At 55.7% G+C, this 12,594-nt stretch overlaps 6 protein-coding genes across 6 annotated transcripts; 2 read left to right on the top strand and 4 right to left on the bottom strand.

Moving 5' to 3' along the window:
• Positions 1–468: 468 nt before the first annotated feature.
• B0H18DRAFT_1028883 (uncharacterized protein) lies at positions 469–1,950 on the bottom strand. Its single transcript, XM_048029943.1, has 3 exons — positions 1,437–1,950; positions 1,180–1,377; positions 469–1,102 (listed from the first exon to the last, which is right to left on the bottom strand). The coding sequence occupies exons 1-3, from the start codon at positions 1,827–1,829 to the stop codon at positions 947–949; spliced, it is 747 nt and encodes a 248-aa protein (XP_047889415.1). The 5' UTR covers positions 1,830–1,950; the 3' UTR covers positions 469–946.
• A 595-nt stretch (positions 1,951–2,545) lies between these two features.
• Positions 2,546–3,800, top strand: B0H18DRAFT_1028868 (uncharacterized protein; the record flags this gene model as incomplete). The annotated part of the gene is made up of 2 exons (XM_048029942.1): positions 2,546–2,761; positions 2,815–3,800. A coding segment is annotated over exon 2 (547 nt), but the record flags the coding sequence as incomplete, so codon positions are not given.
• Positions 3,801–6,191: 2,391 nt separating this feature from the next.
• On the bottom strand, positions 6,192–7,850 carry B0H18DRAFT_1086705 (uncharacterized protein; the record flags this gene model as incomplete). Its single annotated transcript, XM_048032080.1, has 10 exons — positions 6,192–6,251; positions 6,317–6,485; positions 6,540–6,630; positions 6,683–6,714; positions 6,754–6,782; positions 6,808–6,933; positions 7,039–7,059; positions 7,109–7,555; positions 7,594–7,766; positions 7,802–7,850. 10 exons carry the CDS (start codon positions 7,848–7,850, stop codon positions 6,192–6,194), a joined length of 1,197 nt encoding a protein of 398 aa, XP_047889413.1.
• A 376-nt stretch (positions 7,851–8,226) lies between these two features.
• On the bottom strand, positions 8,227–9,339 carry B0H18DRAFT_1086704 (uncharacterized protein; the record flags this gene model as incomplete). The annotated part of the gene is made up of 1 exon (XM_048032079.1): positions 8,227–9,339. The coding sequence occupies one exon, from the start codon at positions 9,337–9,339 to the stop codon at positions 8,227–8,229; it is 1,113 nt and encodes a 370-aa protein (XP_047889412.1).
• A 12-nt stretch (positions 9,340–9,351) lies between these two features.
• Positions 9,352–10,011, bottom strand: B0H18DRAFT_841959 (uncharacterized protein; the record flags this gene model as incomplete). The annotated part of the gene is made up of 1 exon (XM_048039504.1): positions 9,352–10,011. A coding segment is annotated over one exon (660 nt), but the record flags the coding sequence as incomplete, so codon positions are not given.
• A 438-nt stretch (positions 10,012–10,449) lies between these two features.
• B0H18DRAFT_882079 (uncharacterized protein) lies at positions 10,450–11,251 on the top strand (the record flags this gene model as incomplete). Its single annotated transcript, XM_048040880.1, has 2 exons — positions 10,450–10,766; positions 10,825–11,251. Coding segments are annotated over 2 exons (744 nt in total), but the record flags the coding sequence as incomplete, so codon positions are not given.
• Positions 11,252–12,594: the final 1,343 nt, after the last annotated feature.

Genomic DNA, 12,594 nt, shown 5'->3' with positions numbered 1-12,594 from the left:
ACCTTCACGCATCCTTGTCTGCGTGCTCGTGTCCGGAGTCGTCGCGCAACGGGACATCAAGAACACTGTTAGAACGCGCAAGGGGTGAACCTTCGAACCTTTAGCTGAAGGACGTCTCCTCGCGGAAAGAAACGGTAGATAGCGGTGTAAGTCGCTATCTTCAAGCTGAGGACGAGCAGTGCAAAAGACGGCGACCTAGTAGTAGTACGCGACGAGAACAATGCAATATTTGCTTCCGCCACAGACGCACCCGCCACAAGCTCAGCCACACACTTGAGGTTCCGCCTGCGATCCACTACGTACATTCAAACTGCGATTGAAAATACCGACCTGTCGACAAGGGAGCGCGTCGAAAAGTAGACTAGCTCTGCGGCAGCATTCAAGTATCGAGAGCGGCTGTGTTCGGAGTCCGGGCCGGTCCTGCGCACGGCGCTAGCAGGGCTCAGGTTCGCAACCGTACAAATTTGAGCACCTCAGGCTACCCAGACCGTACCCTCGATGTTAGTCTCCGTTGCAGACCATACAAGCCGGCGAGCGTCTTGTATGACTCGATGTAGTAGTCGACGACTCTTCGCGCGGGGAAAGCTACTGTGTACGCGGCGAGAAGCCTTTTGAGGTTAAGTCAAGGAAAATCAGCCGAGTTCAATGCATAAGAAAGTATCGCATTCAAGGACCATATGAGTCCATAACATGCAAGAGAGCAACTTGAAACATGGTGGCAGAAAGACCAAAATAAACACAGGAGAACCACAAAGACACGCCCACGGCATGGAAGATCGGGTACCATTCGCTCAACACGGTAGTCATGACCGCTGAGTCGAGTAGGTTCGACAATGGTTCAATGGCAATTGGCTACCCGCGTACTGAGGCAACGAGGTAGGATACCCGTTCGCATGAGATACAGCATAACGAAGATGGTATCAGATATTGGCTGACACTCCGAATGCTAGTCGCACGCACATTTATCTTCTTCGACCTCGGCATACTCGTACTGACCTGACACCTGTCTATACGATGCAAGCAGCCAGGGCGAGTTCGCGGACAAGCTAGGGTGGTGATGCGTATGAATGGTCGTCGACGGTGGGGTATAGTCGCCTGAGGGCTGTGAAATATGATTGTTACTAGGATCCCGAGTTCTCTGCACATGGCGCATGGCCAGCATGAAGAACAGACACTCGCCGAGAACGGAGAAATCGAAGCGGTGCTTGTGCCCGAGCTTGAAGGAATGCCAGGAATTTGATACATCCCATATGACGTGAGCGCCGACGACGTCAATCCGGGGTATACTCCCAATTGCGACGGCTGGGTCTGGAAGGAGGTTGACGAAGGGATGGATAATGGCGGAGGACGGCTATGAGTGTGGCCATTTTGCGCATGCTGCGAATGCGCCTCGAATCAGCGTGGATACGTCACGCGATAGCCGAGGAGACCCTCACCAAATAGACTTGCGATTGCGATTCTGGGAGCCTTCGCCTCGACGTGTCGTAGTCTCCCCGAACGTAAGGGCTAGTAGCGATTGTGCCGTGTCGCCGCCCAAGGTCAGGGCGTAGGCGAGAATTGCGATCCTCCATCTGCCGCCGAAGTTCGTCCACTTGGCGATGGAGAACCTCGTTCTCTTCCACGAGCTCACGGGCGGGATTGGCAGGTGCGGGAAGGGCCGCAACCTGCTCTAGAGAAAGCGTAAGTGCGGCTTGTAACTTCGTCACTGTGGTCTCAAGCTGCAGTTGATGGAATGAGTGTCGGCTGAACGATTGCTGCAATACCAGCCTTGCCTGCTTTATATACGCCTTGCGCTTGGCACGATGCCGCGCTTGGGCTGAGAGCGGCATTCAGAAGGGGTGCGGGTGCTGCGGTGTAAAGTACAGACCTTTGGCATTTCTAGAACGCTCTGGACGGCCAGTCAGGTCGGGGATGGATTCAGTACTGGTGCAGGAGACAGGCATGAGCGCTGAGCGCGGGGCGATCCTGCGGAAAACGAAGCAGCTATGTACCAGAGCGAAGGCGCCTTTTCAGAACCTTGTTTTCTGCACATCGGACACTCCTCCAGAACTGGCTGCGGTATGTGTTTTTCGATCTCCGCCGACACCTGTCAACGCTATAATGTCTGACAGAACGAGACTAGAGCGTGCCACTGTTCCATGCGAATCGCATCCCGCATCCCGCACCCGGCGGACCAGCGCGTTCAGGACACCCGACTTGTCGTTATCAGGGTCCGAGCACGAAAGTCGCGGCTTTTGCGTCATTAATGCCATTTGCGCCGTCATTGTCTTCTCGAACACGCTTCTGAGCTTGATGCTCTGCAAGCCGTGCTTGACAGGAACTCAGCTAGTCTCCGTTGCAGACCATAATAGCAGGCAAGCGTCTATTATAGAACTCAGCATTCTTGCGCTGCTCGCGTTCCCACCATGAAAGTAAGCGTTGGCCGATTAGTCGATCATTGAGTACTCAGTACTCAGGCCTCAGGCCTCAGGCCTCAGGCCCAGTGAGAACCTGCAACTTTTACAGCGATTACCAGCTGTTACCGTCTGACTTTCAGACGGTGATCGCTGGTAAAGGCAATTTGTCCAAAGTAACAGATTTTTTCTCGGTTACCGTCTGTTACCGTCTGTTACCATCTAACACCGCTCGGCGGCCATCTATATGGTCACCGGTCACCGGTCACCGGTCACCTCCGATCTCGTCCACAGCATTCCACGGCATCCTCCACAGGATGGGGAACCAAAACGCGTCGTAGCCGTGATGAAGATGTCCAAGTATCCCTCTGTCAAGGCTCTCAACTTCGAAGCTGCTGCACGAGACTATGGTGCAACGTACCTTCGCCGCGCTGCCCTAGCCCGTTTTGTTGTGCGCTTCAATAATCCGGCACTCACGAATCCGCGCGAGCTTGAGCGAGAGGCCAGCTCAGTTCACTTTCGTTTTCAGAAGGTTCCAGTCTGGCACAAGATCAAGTTCGCACTGCACGAATACCAAGGTCTCGGGATAGGAGAAGACACTGATGATGTTGTGCACGCTAAGCCGCAGCGATCCACTGCTCGACAAAACAGCGTACCAGGAAGATTCGACACGGTTCTTGTGCGCGACGGCAATGCTGGTAGGGGTGGACTTGATGGTGCGTGGTTTTCTTCTTCGCGAGCAGTATGAATCCTCACTGGCATCGCAACATTGCTTGAAAGTTGGTAGAGTGCGACTTATATTCAAGGTCCCTGCAAAACAAGTCAGTGATGTGTTCCCCAATGCTTCACGTGCTCCGTCGCACCTGGCATATACTATCGTCGTCGAATGGTTCACCGCATTCACAAGGCCAGATGCAAACCACGGCTTGTATCGAATCTCACCAGCTGTCACTGCGGGCAATCAGCATCTCGCCAGACCGGACATCGGACCTGTCAGGGTTACACATCGCGTCGCCGTGACCACAGTGAACGGTATTAAGCGCCGACTGAGCCCTTGCACCGACGAGCATGGTATGTCATTTATCCTCGTTCCTCCTCTGGGTGTACGCTCCCGAGTCGCTATCATACCATGTATGTACATTCTGCTGACTTGACAAAACCATCAGATCAGCAAGTATGTGCGAGACGGACGAGTAATGCTGTTTCCGAGGCTGCACCTGCGTTCGTGCCGAAGCGCTCAAGGAGCGGTCACCGCGACGCGGGTACTATGTATGTGCATGGCATGCACGCCTCACGCCTTCTACATAACCTAGTTTCATGTATGCTCAATGCTTTACTTGCAATGTCGCGCCGCCTTTTGTCGACTTACCTCGTACTATGTGGCTACCAATGGAAGTCGTGTCCAGGAGGTATCGATCGTTTTGGTGCGTTTGTGTCGAGAACACGCGTGAATGACTAGAACATGGATGTGGCTAGGGTACCCGTAGTGAACATGAGTGAGGAGTAGTGAGGAGTAGGTGTATTAGTGGCGCAGTAGGGGGCGGTGAGTACTATTCTAGGGCTATTTAGCCAAGGGAGGGGGGGTTTCCTGATTGGCATGCCCCGACGACCTGCGACCTCCCGACGTGCGCGGCTCATAACTCGACAACGCTTTCTCCAAATCGCCCGATTTCTATATCGTTGGATTCTACTCGTCAAGGCGCAGGGCCCGGTGCACTTCCTACGGCATCACCTGCACATCTCAAAACCACTGTTTTCCCGCCCGCCGCCATCGTGCGCGGACGATAGCGAGCGAAGGAGACATAGAAGAAGCCTGAAAAGGCTATGGGTGGGCTCGGGGTGATTGTCGAGGGCCGGTACGTTTCCCGAAGGCTGCGGTGCAGCTACGTCTACACCACACAGGCGCGATCCTGAGCCGCGGCTGGCGTATGTCGACGACTGCGGGCCACATACATGTCGCAGAGGCTGTTGACAAGGGCGTCTCCATCAGGTATGGTCTTCTGCCGAAAGCCTGACAGTGCCCTGATTGACTGGTCAGCTTACAGGCATCAAGCTCTTGGGACAGGGTCTTACCGCAGCCGGTATCGCTTACAGTGGACAGTGTCTGAGTTGTGCGAAGACAACAGGCGGCACCGATCTCCGGTCATGATCCGCACGCACGACACGTCTCGTTCGGTCGTCAGCGCACCCTAGCGGGCGCACGACACCCGCAGTGACAAGACTCTACAGCCTGGACCTTTGCCGGAGATCACCACTCCGGGTTGACGCGCATTTCGCGCTCCCAGCCAGTCACTTCCCCTCGAGTTCGGTCAGGACTTTGTTGGCGATGTCAAACCGAGTTCGCTTACCAGTCCCAACAACAACGGATGTCTCGTCCGCTCTTGGAACTCTTCAGGCGACGCGGATCTACGATGGTCCGGTCATCTACTGGCTCGGAGCACGAGGCTTGCAGATCTCCGGGTCCGGGTTGCGGTCGCGTCGAAGCGACTGCGACACCTGCGAGTAATCTATCCCGAGATGGACATGTCCGTCTTCTGCGGACAACCTCCGCGTCCTCGTTCCCTGGTCAGCTCAGAGACTTCAAGCCCTTGGGACACGGTCTCTTAACGCACTATGCGGCTGACATGTCCAGCTACACAATAGCGGCAGCGTTCAGTGGGCACTCCGTTTACGCACCAGTCTCCTCTGGTCAACGTCACGTCCTTGCAGCTCTTCACGCGACGCGGATCGGCTCGGTCATCTACCAGCTCGGTCACCTACTAGCTCGAACGCGTGACGCTTGCCCGGTATGGCAAGCCCGCGATCGATCATCTTGAGGATTGTCTTGCGGGTCTCTATCTCGGTCAGTCGGGAGGCTGCTGGAGTGTCTGGACCGCGCCTGTCTCGATGCGGGTGTCCGGTCATGCCCTGGAGCAGCACGTCGGTCATCGTCGAGGGCAAGACGAACAGCCCACTTACCGGTTCGCCTCGGTCGGCGGTTTGAGCGTCCGGACTTGCACGGGATCGACAGGACTGGCGCCGCATGCAACAGCACGGACAGCTCGCCTGGAGCGATGCCAGGGGAGCCGGACACGATGGTGCATATGGGCCGCGCTTACGTGTGCTACCCGATCCGAGACGGGCGAGGCCTTACGTGGGACTTGCGGTCGAACTGGCGGCGTGGCGAACTGTCGAAGAGCTCGGTCCGCTAGTCAGGCGTGTTGAGGACACCGAGCTGCCGCCGGAACGACGTGTTTGACACGTCCCGCGAGGTGGGGAGCTGCCACCTGGTCAGTACACGGCCGAGCGGTGACTCATCGTGTTGGAAGTCGACTTTCACGCGATCTGGCGAGCTGCTTTGTTGAGGCGGGCGCGGGACTCGAGGGAACCTGCGAAACAGTCAGCGGTACGCTTACCAGACGAGCGCGACTTGTCCTGGACGCGACACGGGAGGTTCAGACTGTGAGGAGGTCGCTCAAACGCCGGACTTGGGCGAGTACTTACGAATACGCGCGGAAAGCGGAGACGCGAGCAGGGGGTCCATAGCGTAGACTTGATGCTGCGAGGGAAGCCTGGAAGCTGTTGAGAGCCAGGAAGACGGGAACTGCGCAGCACGTCAATTGCACGCGAACGAAGTCCCGCCCGTCACCTATACACAGGGAAAGCTGTGCGCCAACTAGATATTAGGATACAGCCAGACTCACGAAATGTGCCCGATCTTGTGCAGCACGCGCTCGCCCAGGCGCCCGCCCTCAGATCGCACGCGGATGTACTGGTCCTCCTCCCCATAGATCTGATGCTACGATGTCGTCGAGGCGCTCACCACCAGCGGATCTCCGTCCACACGAGTGGCAGAAACACCACACACGCCGTCCAGAACTGTACGGAGCGCCAGCCACCAGTCAAGAAAGTACTGAGCAGACGTCGTCAAGTTGATTGCTCACCACGCGGATGCACTTGAGGAGCAAGATAGGATACTCCTCGAAGCCAGGCTTGACGTACACCGCCTTCTCGTCGACGACGATCCGCCGCGGGTGCGTGAACATCACCCAGATGGCGTATAACGCGACAGCGAAAAAGTGGCGTGCGAGCAGGAGCGTCGATTGCTCGATGCTAGATGTGTGCCGTCAGGATACAGCTGTGAGAGACGCGGGAGCGGGAACGTACCCAGCGAGGAGGGATACAGGGTCGCGAACGCAGTCACCGCCTAGCTCGAAGTACTTGAAGCAGCCCATCCGCAGGACCTCCAGGGCCTCGTCTGCACATCTCAGCTTAGCGCGTAACTCCAGCGCATCGGCAAGGATACGCACCATCAGCCCCAAACAGATCATACAATGCCACACTCAGAATGTTGATAGTCGACGCGAATTGTTTTCGTCACCAATGCCACCGATGGAGCACATGCAAGATCTCTCCAGTCACCAAGGCCATTGACCTCGCGTAGAAGGTCCTGCAGGACGACAACATCGTTGAACGCGACGGTCATGCCACCGCCCGTGAGCGGATGTCGCATGTTCCACGAGTCGCCGACGAGGAACACGCCCTCCTTCGTGTGCTGGCCCTACTCAGCAGGCGCGAGGAACGTGTTGGGCATGCGCCGGAGTCACTGCGGTCTTTTGAGAGTGCAGCGTAGACGGGATCTTGAAGCGGTGGGGAACCGTGGTACAATCTCATCTAGGATGACTTGCTGCAGAGGGCGTTACAGGGATTGTCTGGTGGAGGAGGCGTGGACTCACTTCGATGTCAGGGGGAAGAGGGGTCTTGAGGTCGACAAGCATCCGTGTGTCACGACTTGCGATTTGGTAGAGGAGAACGGGCCCATGGCCCTTCACCAGGACCTTCACCAGGACCACCGTTCCGTGCTTCGGTATCGGGAACTCCGCGTCCTCCAATACAATGCCAACGAAATGGCTCTTCGTGACGGACTTCATACCTGCGCCGTCCAAAACCGCAGTTCGGAAGTTCGAGAAGCAGCCGTCCGCGACGATAGTGAGGTCGGCGAGGAACGTCTCCTTCTCTGCCGCCTGCTCCCCGCCCTCAACCTTCCGCGTCGCCCGCACACCCAGCACGCGCCCGGTCGTCGGACACTCGACCAGCTCCGACGCCGTCGCCTCGACGGTCTCCACGCCCAACGCCGCCCGTGCCTTCTTGCGGAGCGACTGGATGGAGGGGCCGTGTGGAAGCTGCGGCCCTCGTAGCCGTCCGGGTAGGGGATGTGCACGGGCTTGACGTTGAGCACGACACAGTAGCCACGCACCGGGACGGCGTCGATGCCCTCCAGACAGGCGGCCATGCCGAGCCTGCGCAGCGCCTCGCCGACGATGCGGTCCGGCTCCGCGAGCGAGCGTTCGAGGAGGCATATTCGGAGGGGCGCGGGACGCTTGAGCTTGAGGCCTTGAGGGTGGAAAGGGCCTGCGCGAGCGCGCAACCTGCCATGCCGGCGCCAACGATGATCACGTCGTACTGGTTGGAGGACATGCTGGACGAGCTTGCGGACTACATGGGCGCGCCAGCAGCTTATGAGCGGGCGAGGGAGCAGTCGAGAACTGGCAGGGCGTGGGCTGGAGCGTTCAACGTTCAACGTTTTTTTGTTTTTTTGTGGAGCGTTGCGCCTGTGGGCGCTGGGTCTGGCAGTCGACAAGTCGTCTCCAGATTACCCGCTGTAGTACGGGGGATTAGAACCCCATTAAGCCATAATAGCATAGTTTTTTGCATAGACATGTGTTTTGTGTACCACCGTTGAGGAAATGCAATTACGCACGGTGTGTGGGACTCGTTACTGTGAGTTCAGTCGCGTGTTGCGCATCGATACTACGCCAACTAGTCATCGATGCGCTTCCCTCCCTTTGTCGACTTATGTGAACTCGATACCCACTAAAACCTCAACTTTCCCTTTCGTCCAGTCATGCGGCAGTTGATTTTCGTTTTTTAGGACTCCTGACCACGTCTCTTCTACGAGTTTCGGTTTGATTGCCTTCTTTCCATATTTCTTTTTATTCGTCAGGTGGCAGTCCATAGCCAGTCTGTCATTCATTGCGTGTGTCCATTTGTTGCGTATCTCTGCTTGGGTGTGCTGGCGTCCATTGTCAAAGCGTATGATTCTTTCGTTTCTCAGTTTCCATATAAGGTGTGCTGATTCGGAGATTATTATCCTGTGAAGTCGCGCGGTTCCTTTGATTTGGGCGCCTTTTTCGGTTTTGAACATCGCTCCTGCGCACCCTAGGATTCCTCCTAATAGCGGGTTGTTCCACTCATCTCGTTTCTTCCTCCATAATTGTTCTGCTAAATTCCATATCTCGGTTTGTCCTGGGGCTTCGCACTCGGTAAGTATGTGTTCCATCGACTCTTCTACGCCGCAGGTTTGACATTCATGTCTAGCTTTCATCTCGTCTGAGTATCCTGTTCTCAGCCAGTTGGATCCCACCATATACGCGTCGTGCGTCGCCATCCATAGGAAGTATTTGATTTCTCTTCGGAGGTCTTTATGTCTAATGTTTCTCCAGATCGATTCCTCCGATGGTGTTGTCTTGTAGTGATTTTCGATATAATCTGCGATCTTTATGAGGTTGTTTTGTGTTCTGGTTCTCTTTTTGTACGTGGTCATCTCGTGTTGACGAATTCCTTTGTATGCTAACTTCTGTGTCAAGGTTGAGAGTTTCGCCCCTGTCAGTTGTAGTGTGTGCGGTATGTCTATGTTGACTTCGTCTTGGTCTGGCTTATGTGCGCCTTCTCCTGCTAGGCGGTCCGCTCCTTCATTCAGCTTGTGACCATTGTGGCCTTTAATCCATCGGAGTCTCGTTTGCGGTGATCGTTTCCGGAGGGTAGCGATCATTGATCGTATTATAGGTGTGTTTTCCTTGCCTATGTACCCTTCATCTTCGTGTTTCTGCAGGTATTTCGTCGCCTCCGTGATTACGTGTTTTGAGTCGCTCATTATATCGAGTTCTCGGTTCTCTGGTGCTCTCATACCCGCTTCCTTCGTGGCTATCAGTTCGCCCGTTTGGTTCGTTTGTCTTATGCTCGTGGGTATTCGTATTGAGAAGTTTATCGGGTTTTGTTCTCCGGCGAAGCCTCCGGCTCCGGCCTGTTTTGTGTTTTCGTTTTCTATGCATGATCCATCCGTCGCCATCTTTATTGCTTTGTCTGTTTGGGCGTATAATTGTTTGTTCATCACTTCGTTGGTCGTCTCGCCTGTGGTGAATACTCTGAAGATATCGCCCAGGGAGCCGTGTGTTGTTATGATGGGGTCGAAGATTTCCCAGTCAGGGTGTTTATCATCTTGTTCTGTGTCGTATTCACCCTGTTCTTGTTCTGGCGCATTCTCCATTTGTGCGTCATTTTGATCAGGCTCGTTGTTTTGGTTTTCTTCGCGATTTTGTCTTTGTTGTTCTTCTATGTCTTCCGGCTGTGGTGATCTCGGGTTCCACTTTGTCGGTAGTTGGTTTATGAGTTCAATTGCTCGTTTTGCGCATGCGTCTGGGTGTTCGCATTGCTGTTCTTCTCGTAGTGTTCGGCACATTGTGCATACGCAGTCGTTTCGCGTTATGTGTCCGGGTTGTGTTCGCAGGTTAGCTACGGTCTCTACTTCGCCTACTGTGTAGGCGTTGTGTTTGTTTCGGATGCACTTGCTCGTTTTGGAGTGAGTGATTCGTCGTAACCTTGATTCTATGGCGTACCATTTGAGGCAAAAATAAATGCATTCTATCACAAAGTTACTCACCGTATCTATCGCACTTACGCAATTCTATCACAAACTTATGAAGCCGTCTCTCTATCAATGCGTGGTCTTCATTCTATTTAAATGTTGCTCGACGAAAAATCTATCTAACTTTGGGGCGTCGCGTTTTCTATCACTCTTTTTCGGCTGCCGGTCCGGTCCGGCGCTAGCGCTCGACGCGTCGCCGGACGCGTCGCGCTCTGTCCTGCTGCTCTCGCGCCGACTCGCACGACGACCTCAACCTGAGCACGCAGTCTACGCAACGACTCGGACCTGGCCGTACGCACTCAACACCGAGTGCACCGAGGGGCGCGAGGCCACGCCACGCTTTGGCAGTCGAAGCGCGCCAACGCGCGACGGAGCCACCCCGCGTTTCACTGGTCCAAGAATCTGCGGTCGTCGCGGCATACAGCAGAGTTCATCAAAGAGCACAACTTCCGACTCTCATCCGTCTTTGCACTCTTTTGGAACCTCCTTAAGTCGCATCTTCCTGATGAGGTGCTGGGGCCTTTCGAGGCTTATCTGGTCGAGAATCAGATGTGCCGGATGGATGGCGACGGGGAGAAGGCTCAGAAGGCTCGAGGCATCTATATGGCAGAATGGGGTAGTGAGTGCGTCGAGTTCGACAACGCCGAACTGGCACCGCCTTCAGGTGTCGCCGGTTGCAACTACGCTCGGTAAGTACCTACTGTATACCCCTACTCTTGCTGAACCCCATGCTCACTCTGCTGGCAGGGCGATTCACCGGGAGAAGCAAGGCCAGAAGTGGGCTTTCTCGTGGACGACTTCGCGCCGCGAAGGCATGGCTGGAGGTAGCTTCTACCAGGCGATCTACGGTGTCAAGGTCCTGCAAGCACCTAACACCATGATCGCATGGATGCCTGAGCACGATCACGGTACGAGCCTACTCGATTGGAGTCCCGATAAGAAGGACGATGTTCCCCCGTTCGCCCAAGCTGGCATTGCGCTGGTGACGAGCACCCGGCTCGCCAGTACCTGGAAGAAGTACCTCGCTGGGCGCAACTTCGCAGAGGCAGAGGCAGAGTGGGTTGCGAGTATGGAGGCTGATGTTGAGGAGAAGTGTGGCGACGAGTTATGTACCTTTTGCCTCGAAGATGGTTATGAATGTAACGACGATTTGTGCCCGATCTGCATCCTTTAGCCAGGCATAGGTAGCTAATGAGATACATTGTTCAAGCGATAGTCTCCTCATCCTCGCTTCTCATACTGCGTGGTCATCACGGTGCGCGTCCACCCCTGGCGTGGCCCATCCTCGCTTCCTTCCGAATCCTTGCTTTTCTTTCGGCACCATCCCACCATCTCTCCTCGAACCTAGCCCTCCCGACATCCCACTCTCCATCCCACACCTCGCGCATCTCATCTTCATACAGCAAGGTTTCCGGTCCCCATACAGAGCGACGGCGCAGGAAGCGGCGCAGCACGTCTGCGCGGACGGAGGGCGGGCACTCTCTGTAAGGAAATGGGCGAGATCAGTAGATACACAGGGAGTAGCATAAACAAAACTCACTGAATCGTCGCGGCTCGCGCGATGTATGGCGCTGTAACTGAACATGGCGCGGATGCGCCATGCGCCACTGTTTCGGAGGTTGGGCGCACCGCCATTGTGCGTGCAAGCCGCACAACGGTCGACGCAGAGTCCATGCGCCGACGTTGTCAGGCGTGTATAACGCGGCACGGCCCATACATAGCGGTCTGATTGAGTCGGTTGTAGGGTGGAAGAGTGGAGTCGAAGTTGGGCGTGGACGTACCGGTCGGACAGAACATCGCGCCACGCCACGTCCCGGGAGCGGAATCGGCTCGGACAACTTGCGTCCATTTCGAGCATAGCCTGCGCAGGGTTCGGTAACGATCCGAAGCCACGCGGAGGGCTGGGCGAGGATGGGCGAGGTCAGGAAGGAGTCACTAGCGAGACGTCGTGTGTGAGGGCGAGAGTGTAGCAAGCATGCACGAAGTGTGCACGGAGTGTGTACATACGGTGTGTGTCGGCTGCGAAGGCCGTTCGTAGGTTGAAAACGCTGGGTCGAGCACGCCAGGGTCGAGCTGGGGCGCAGACGTACCGGCCGGACAGATGCGGCGTGTCGCGCGTTGGCGCGCTTCGACTGCCAAAGCGTGGCGTGGCCTCGCGCCCCTCGGTGCACTCGGTGTTGAGTGCGTACGGCCAGGTCCGAGTCGTTGCGTAGACTGCGTGCTCAGGTTGAGGTCGTCGTGCGAGTCGGCGCGAGAGCAGCAGGACAGAGCGCGACGCGTCCGGCGACGCGTCGAGCGCTAGCGCCGGACCGGACCGGCAGCCGAAAAAGAGTGATAGAAAACGCGACGCCCCAAAGTTAGATAGATTTTTCGTCGAGCAACATTTAAATAGAATGAAGACCACGCATTGATAGAGAGACGGCTTCATAAGTTTGTGATAGAATTGCGTAAGTGCGATAGATACGGTGAGTAACTTTGTGATAGAATGCATTTATTTTTGCCTCAAATGGTACGCCA

This window comes from Fomitopsis serialis (genome assembly GCF_022376445.1).
Source record: "Fomitopsis serialis strain Sig1Antser10 chromosome Unknown B0H18scaffold_80, whole genome shotgun sequence".
Taxonomy (NCBI): Eukaryota; Fungi; Basidiomycota; class Agaricomycetes; order Polyporales; family Fomitopsidaceae; genus Fomitopsis; species Fomitopsis serialis.
The sequence above is the reverse complement of the archived record's forward strand: the minus strand, read 5'-3'. Positions and strand labels throughout refer to the sequence as shown.